The sequence below is a fragment of the Phascolarctos cinereus genome, unplaced genomic scaffold (assembly GCF_003287225.1).
Source record: "Phascolarctos cinereus isolate Bilbo 61053 unplaced genomic scaffold, phaCin_HiC Scaffold_4;HRSCAF=312, whole genome shotgun sequence".
NCBI classification, from domain to species: Eukaryota; Metazoa; Chordata; class Mammalia; order Diprotodontia; family Phascolarctidae; genus Phascolarctos; species Phascolarctos cinereus.
The window spans coordinates 396,012,508-396,020,734 of record NW_027555847.1 but is presented as its reverse complement, the minus strand read 5'-3'; the positions used below and the strand labels follow the sequence as shown (position 1 = coordinate 396,020,734).

Genomic DNA, 8,227 nt, shown 5'->3' with positions numbered 1-8,227 from the left:
CTTTTTTTTTCAGATTTGGGATGGGCTAGATGGATTTTTGAAGTTGAGATTCCGTGATTTTATCCCCAGTGCTTAGCACAGCGAGCGGCACACAGCACAGACTTAATAAATGAGGGAAAGAGAAGGACTTTTTCCTCCTTCCATTCAATTAACAAATATCGCTGAACCTCTTCTCCTGGAAAGTGCAAATGAAAATTAAACAACTTGGTTCCCGAATCCTTCCCAACGCTCTCTAGTCTTTTTCCAGTTGTTGCCCCTTTAAGAGCCCAGACCTAAGAAGCCCCCTCCCCTTTTCCTCTTCCGCCTCCTTCTTCTCCCCGCCCCCAGCTTCTGCTCCCCCAGGCTTCCCCTCTTCCCCGCCCCTCGCTCCTCCCCGCCGCCCCTTCTGCTGCCTCAGCCGCGGGTTCCTCGACTGCGGCCCGGCGTTGCAACTGCAGCAGCAGCAGCAGCAGCAGCAGGTGCAGCAGCAGCAGGAGAAGCAGCAGCAGCCGCGGCAGCAGGAGCTGCAGCAGCAGCAGGAGCCTCAGCAGTAGCAGCAGCAGCAGTAGCAGGAGCCGCAGCAGCAGTAGCAGCAGTAGCAGCAGCAGCAGCCGCAGCAACAGCAGCAGGAGCCGCAGCAGCAGGGGCTGCAGCAGCAGCAGGAGCCGCAGCATGGCCTCCCGGTCCCCAGCCCCGCGCTCCTTGCTCGTCTCGGCCGCCTTCCGCCCCGTGCGCTGTGTGCTGCGGGCCAGCTACCGGGACGTGCTGGGACTAGCCGAGTTCGTGCAGCGCCTCGAGGACGAGGCGCAGACTGCGGGGGGTTCCGGGGATGGCCTGGGCGGGCAGGGAGCTGTGCAGCTCCTGCGCAGCGGGGACCCCGAAGTCTTCCACGCTTTTGTGTCCCGGTGTGTGGTGTGTGTGCCCTGGGATGCCCGGCCCCTCCCCAGGCCTCTCACCTTCCAGCAGGTAATGAATCATTGCCTTGCTTTGCGCGCATCCAGAGGAGCCCTGCGATGGGTGTATCGGCCCGAAGCTCGGGCTTCCTTAGTGGCTGGGGGCTGCACTTTTCTGCCCTCCGGACCAAGAGAGTGTTTGGATTGTACCCCGATTGTGCCGGGGGCACGTGCCCCTCCTACCCGAAGTCTGGGGCAAGTCATGTAACAATTTGAGTTTCTCTATCTCTACCTTTTATTCCTCCCTAAGTGATTTCCTATCCCGCCTCCCCACCGAAGCATCTCCAGGCTGTCTGTCCTTAAGTGCCACATACCTCCCCCATCTCCTCACCTGGGGAAGTCACCTCTTATTTGACAACATCCACCTCTCTCTGTGATGGGGTGGGCCCTTCCTGCCAAGGCCAGCTTTTCTACCTATACTCACAGATCTCATTCCTTGGGCTCTTCTTCAGCAGATTGCACCTCCCCTCCATTACCTAATCATTAGTCTCCCCCTCTCTATTGATTCCTTACCTATTGCCCAAGGATCCCCAATTCTTAAAGAACTCTCTCTAAACCTTATCATCTCTTCAAGAAATTAATTGTCCTATACCTTCTTTCCCTTTCTCAGTTAGACTTTTGGAAAAATCCTTCTAAAGTCTTCTCTCATTCTGTTCTCAACCCTTTGCAGTAGGGCCTTGGACCACATCACTCTGACTGGAATTGCTCTCTCCAAAGTTGCCAGTGATCTCTTTTTTTTGTTTTGTTTTAAAATTTATTTTTGGTTATCAACTATCATTTCCATATCTTTTGAGTTTTAAATTTTTCTCCCCCTCCCCCCATAAGACAGTGTGCAGTCTGATATGGCCTCCACATATACATTCCTAGTAAACATTTTCACATTAGTCATGTTGTAATGAAGAATTAGAACCAATAGGAGGAACCACAAGAAAGAATAAACAAAACAAAACAAAAAAAATAGCAAATAGTGTGCTTCAATCTACAGTCAAACTCCATAGTTCTTTCTCTGGATGAGGATAGCATTTTCCATCATGAAACTTGTGTAGTTGTCTTAAATCCTTGCATTGCTGAGAAGAGCTAAGTCTATCAACCTCAGTCCTTTCACAGTGTGGCTGTTACTGTTCTCCTGGTTCTGCTCACTTCACTCAGCATCAGCTGGAGATTTTTTCCATAGGGATGCCTTGTTCAATTTCTTTTTCTGAGATGGGGTTATTTAAGTATTTAGTTTCTTCTTCTGTTAATCTGGGCAATTTATATTTTTGTAACTATTCATCCATTTCACTATGATTGTCAAAAATTAACTGTTGAAAACAAGTTCTTAAAAAATACAATTGACCAAATGGGGAAAAAAAGTACACTGAAGAAAACAAGTCCCTAAAAAATATAATTGTCCAACAGGAAAAAAAGTACACTGAAGAAAACAACTCCTTAAAAAGCAGAATTTACCTTTGTCTGCCTCCTTTCCTTTTCTTCTAGTACAATCCCTTAATTAGATTCGATTAATCCACTTACTTAGATCCATTTAACCCACTTAATTAGATTTTTAAAAATCATTACATCAAAGTCAACTTATACCCACCCTCTTATACCCCTTTAAATACAGTTCTCAAGAGTTACAAGTGTCATTTTCCCTTGTAGGGATATAAACAATTTGCCCTTATTAATAACATGGTTTTTTTCTGTCCTGTTTACCTTTTTATGTTTCTCTTGAGTCTTGTATTTGAAAATCAAATTTTCTGTTGAATTCTGGTCTTTTTATCAGTAAAGTTTGGAAGATTATGAAAGATTATGCTCATTTTAGATGGGTAGTCGATCCTTGGTTGTAATCCAAGCTCTTTTGCCTTACAGAATATCGTGTTCCATGCCTTACAGTCTTTTAATGTAGAAGCTGCAAGGTCCTGCGTAATCCTGACTGTGGTTCCATGATATTTAAATTGTTTATTTCTGGCTGCTTGCGGAATTTTCTCTTTGACCTGATGATTTTGGAAATTGGCTGCTATATTCCTTGGCGTTTTCAATTTGGGATCTTTTTCAGGAGGTGATCAGTGGAGTCTTTCTGTGACTATTTTACTCTCTGGTTCTAGGACTCTCAAGGCTTGATGATTTCCTGAAAGATGCTGTCCAGGCTCTTTTTTTCATTGTGGTTTTTAAATTGTCTCACCTGGATCTGTTTTCCAGGTTAGTTGTTTTACCAGTGAGATATTTTACACTTTCATCAATTTTTCATTCTTTTGTTGATGTTTGACTGATTCTTGCTCTCTCATGGAGTCATTAGCTTCCACTTGCCCAATTCTAATTTTTAACGAATTGTTTTCTTCTATTAGATTTTGTACCTCTTTTTCCATTTGGTCCATTTTACTTTTGAAGGAGTTCTCCTCAGAGGATTTTTGTGTCTCTTTTTCCATTTGGCCAATTCTGCTTTTTAAGGAGTTGTTTTCTTCAGTATACTTTTTTTCCAGTTGGCCAATTGTATTTTTTAAGGACTTGTTTTCTACAGTTAATTTTTGTCCTTCCTTTTCCAAGCTATTGACTTTCTCTTGCATACCTTTAATTTATTTTCCCAATTTTTCTTCTACCTCTCGTATTTGACTTTTAACATGCTTCTTGAGCTCTTCTAGAAAGGCTTTTTGGGCTTGAGACCAGTTCATATTCCCTTTGAGGTTTTGGATAGGAGTATGCTGACAGTGTTATCCTCTTGTGAATTTCTGCCTCGATCTTCCCTGTCCCCATAATAAGAATCTATGGTCATAGTACATTTCTTTTTGCTAATGGTGTTTACTTATTTCCTGATCTTTAAGAAGACTAAGCTCCTGCTGAGGAGCAGGCATCACTGACCCAAGCTTCTTGTGCTGGGGCCTCAGGTGCTGACAGCTGGGGGCTGTAGGGTTCTGACAGCTTACCAGTTGATGAGCTGGAATCAGCAACTCTGGAGCTCTAAGTATAGGGGTGGGGAGTCTGGCCCCTGGAGGATGCCTGCTCACCCTGGCCTTTCGCTCCTTTCTCTGGCTCCTACTCCCCAGGCCTTGCAGAGGAATGTTTCTCCACCTGGAGCTTTCCCTCTTGGAGTTGGGCTGCCCAGAATTTTGCTGAGGCATTGGGAGACTGCCATAGAATTCTGTGGCATGTGGTGGTTTTCCAAGATGGTTTCCACTGGTTCCCCTGCCCCTACTAAGGCACTCAGGGGTCCTAGTGTTAGTGCTTGCCTGCTCCACCATGCTGGAGTACAGGATTTCCCCCTGAAGTGGGGCTTTCCACTAGCTTGCTGGGACATCTCCTGTTCTATATTGCTCCTCCTCCCCCAGAGCAAGAGGGCCTTTCCTGTTAATCCCCTAAGCTTCCTGAGCTATAAGACTGCTGCACCCCATCTTTCTCCTGGTTCTGCTATTCCATGGTTTTTCCTAGGGTGATATTTTCTGGGCTTTCAGAGGTCAGTAGGGGAGAGTGAGTGAGAGAGACTTGCTTCTTATTCCACCATCTTGGCTCCCCAGTGATCTCTTAATGGCCAAATCTGGTGGCCTTTTCTGACTCATCTTTTTTGGCCTCTGCAACATTGGGCACTGTTGACCACCCTCTCTTCTCCTCAGTTTTTTTGTAAAAAATGCTCTCTCCTGGTTTTCCTCTTACCAATCTACCATTCCTTCTCAGGATGCTTTGCTGGTTCTTCATCCAGGGCATGCCCTCTGTGTGAGTGTTTTCCAGAGTCCTGTCATGGGCTCTCTTTGCCATCATTCTCTCATTTGGTGTCCCCATCATCTCCCAGAACTAAATATTCAAGTCCCAGCCTTTCTGCTGAGTTCCATCACTCCTTGCCTGTTGGACATTTCAAACTGGACGTCCCAGAGACATCTCAGGGTCATATCCAAAACAACGCATTATCTTTTCCCCCAAACCCACTCCTATTTCTGTTGAGAGTGCTACTATTCTTCTGGTGTGTCAGATTTATAACCTCAGCATTACTCTCCCTCATACCACGTATCTAATCAGTTGCTGGATCCCACCATTTCTACCTTTACAACATCCTTCCAACTCTATTTTCAAAGCCATCACCTCTTCCCTGGACCGTTGTAGTAGCCTTCTAATTTATCTCCCTGCCTCATGTTTCTCCACACTCCCATCCTTTTCCACACAGCCGCCAAAGTGATGTTCCGTAAGCTCACATCTGACCTTGGCATTGCCCTACTCAGTAAACTCTAGGGGCTCCCTAGTACCTCCACTGCCCTATTAGAGCAGTGTGGAGCCTTTAAGGCCTCTCATAATTATACATTACTCCACTTCCCCCACTTTATGGTGAAGCTTAACAAGCCTTCTCTATATTGTTCATACGGGCACTCGTTTTCCTTCTCTGAGACTTTGCATTGGCCATTATCTTCCTTGCCTGGAATGCATGCCTTCCTCACCTTTGTCTTACACCAATCCCTTATTTCCTTCAAGATGTGCCTTGTCCAGCAGCACCTTGTCCAGGAAATCTTTCTGGATTCTCCTAGCTGCTAATTAGTGAACTCTTTCCCAAGCTACCTTTTGTTGAACTCTTTTCTGTTTATACTCTATATCCTTAAGTGTATAGGTTGTCTGACTCCTCATAGAATGTAAGAGAAAGGATTATGTTACTCCATTAGAATGTGAGACCTTTGAAAACAGGCTTTGTATTTTGCCTTTCTTTCTGTCCCCAGCATTGGCACATGGTTGGTGCCTTTAAAATGGTTGTCGATTGACTCATATTTTCTTTAATCTCCCTTCAAGGGGACGTAGTTCCAGCTTCTTCTAACCTGGTGCCCTGCATATAGGAGAAGCTTTAAAATATTGTTGAACATATTTTTGAATTGGCTCTCTGCTTTGAGTAACTTTGAGATGAATTTTGGCCCCAGGGTCACTTTATGAATGTTACTTAGAAAGTTGTAGAAAACTGCTATCAATAATTTTGAATTTTTTTTTTAGCTGTCTTCCCAGAAGGAAGTAGTTGCTAGAATTGTCCAGAGGATTTGTGAAAAGAAAAAAAAGAATATTCTGGCTTTTGGATACACCCTGTTAGAGGAAAACAGAATGCCATTACCAGTTATGTTTACAACAAATGTCTACAACTATCACCCTAACACAATAACGGAAACAATTAGCGTCAGTGCCTTGTGGGAGATGCTTCTAAGCAGGATAGGAGATGATGTGATGATGTATATGTTAGAGCACTGTTCCCTTTTCATGTTGGTACCCCCAAGCTGCTGTTACCAGATCTCTGGCCTACCTATCTATGAACTCTGTTTAAAAGATTCTGTCTCTCCATCTGGGTTCATGCGGAGAAAACACCCAAAGCAGAAACCAAATGCCTCACTTGACAATGTCAGAAAGAAGATTTCCTTCCATAAAAAATCCTTGGTCAAAATGGATTTGAGGAAAGAGATGCTTAGATCCAAAGACAAGGCCTTAGAAATTGCAGATCAAAACCAGAGTAGTGCAGAGGATCTGGTAGGTGAACCTCTTCAAGACAGACCTGAAGATTCCTGTGGGACTGAGCAGGGCTCTAACCAAGTAGAAGAACAAGCCAAAACCCATTCCACGATGGCTCTGTTATCAAAAAGGCAAAGGGAGGATGAAGAGGAAAGTGAGATGTCAGCAAAGCGACCAAAGAAAGAGGAGTGCCATCATGAAAAGAGAAAAGAGCTGTTCTTGGAACAGGGTTTTGAACTTCATGAGGATGAATCTAATTCAACCAGTACTGACAGCATAACCCAAAGATCAATGGAAATCTGCTCTTCAAGGCATTTCTCCAATGAGAAATCTGCCCTTGAAGAAGATGGTGGTGGGAATGAATGTTTCATCGAGACCAAGGGTGGCCTTCCCCTTTTGGAACATAATGATGGAAATTTAACCTGTCGTGATTCTTTGGTTATCAAATCCACTCCTGAAGGTAAAACGGAAGCCAGATCTTCAGAAGAAGATTTGGATGGAGAGACCAAACAAACAGATACCATTTTCTCACATTCCCTGTGCCCTGGGAATGAACCACCAAAGAGACTGAGAAGTGCCTCCAGTTCCACTATATACATTAACAGGAAACGTTTCTTATATTCTGCCCGAAACTTCAGAGAATGTTTGCCTACATCATTTCTGCTGCACCATTTGCATGATTCGCTATCTGGCGGTCAAAGGCTGATTGAAACCATTTTCTTAACCAGTCATCTCTTTGAGCAGAAAGGTGACCCCCCGCAGCCAAGGACACCTTGGAAAAAGAGACGTCTCCCCAAACGTTATTGGCAGATGCGGCACCTGTTTAAGGAATTGATAAAGAATCACCGAAAGTGTCCTTATTTCATGCTTCTGAAAAAGAACTGTCCCCTGAGGTTTTCGGCAGCCAAAGCAGATCCTTCCAGCCACCTGAAAAAGCCACAGGCCATTGCCTCCAGCCATTTAACCGAAGCTGAGGAAATGCAGCAGAGGGAACAGATGACCGAAGCTCCCCTGAGCTGTGGAAGTAACAACACGGAGAAGCCTAGTTGCTCACTTACAGACCAGGTGCCTGATAAAGATTCAGCCCTTTCTGGTAGAATTTCTGAAAAAACACAGCCAGGGTCACGTACAGTTGGGAAGACAGTGTTCCCGGGCAAGGGTGGTGGTGATGTCCTGCAGCTTCTCAGTTGGCACAGCAGCCCTTGGCAGGTGTATATGTTTCTGAGGGAGTGTCTTCACCGTGTGGTGCCTGCCGAACTCTGGGGATCAACTCACAACAAATGCCGCTTCTTTAAGAATGTGAGGAAATTCCTCACTCTGGGAAAACATGACAAATTTTCTCTTCGGGAGCTGATGTGGAAGATGCGAGTGAAGGACTGCGCTTGGCTTGCCCTGGTCCAAGGTACTAAGTCTTATTTAACGGCAGCTGACTTGTGATGCAGCTGGTGGTGAATAGATAGAGAGCTAGTCCTAGAGTCAGATTTGAACCTGAGTTCAAATCCAGCCCTCAGGTACTTACCTAGATCTGTGACTGGGGAAATCACTTAACTTCTTTTCTATCTTAGTTTCCTTCTCTGTAAAATGGGAATAAGAGGAGCACTTGTCTCTCAGAGCTGTTTGAGGATGAAAATGGGATCCTGTATTTAAGGTATTTTTATTGTAAACTCTTTAGTGCTATATAAATGTTAAGTGTCAGGATGATGATAATGATGCTAGGTGCTAGGGATTAAAGACAGACATTAAACAGTCCTTGCCCTTGGGGAACTAATATTCTGCTGGGAGATTGTACTGTCCCTCTAATTTCCATTTTGTTCCTGTGACCTGAGAGTGAGGATGGGAGAGGTAAGGTGATGAGG

The 8,227-nt window shown here is 44.8% G+C and overlaps 1 protein-coding gene across 2 annotated transcripts in view; it reads left to right on the top strand.

Annotated features, from left to right (window-relative positions):
* The first annotated feature begins 365 nt into the window (after positions 1 to 365).
* TERT (telomerase reverse transcriptase) overlaps positions 366 to 8,227 on the top strand; it is a 51,361-nt gene continuing 43,499 nt past the window's right edge. For both annotated transcript variants that reach the window (XM_020976718.2, XM_020976714.2), the window contains exons 1-2: positions 366 to 945; positions 5,868 to 7,773. In XM_020976718.2, the coding sequence (XP_020832377.1) occupies positions 652 to 945; positions 5,868 to 7,773 (2,200 nt within the window). In that variant the 5' untranslated portion in view covers positions 366 to 651. The remainder of the gene's footprint in view (positions 946 to 5,867; positions 7,774 to 8,227) is intronic.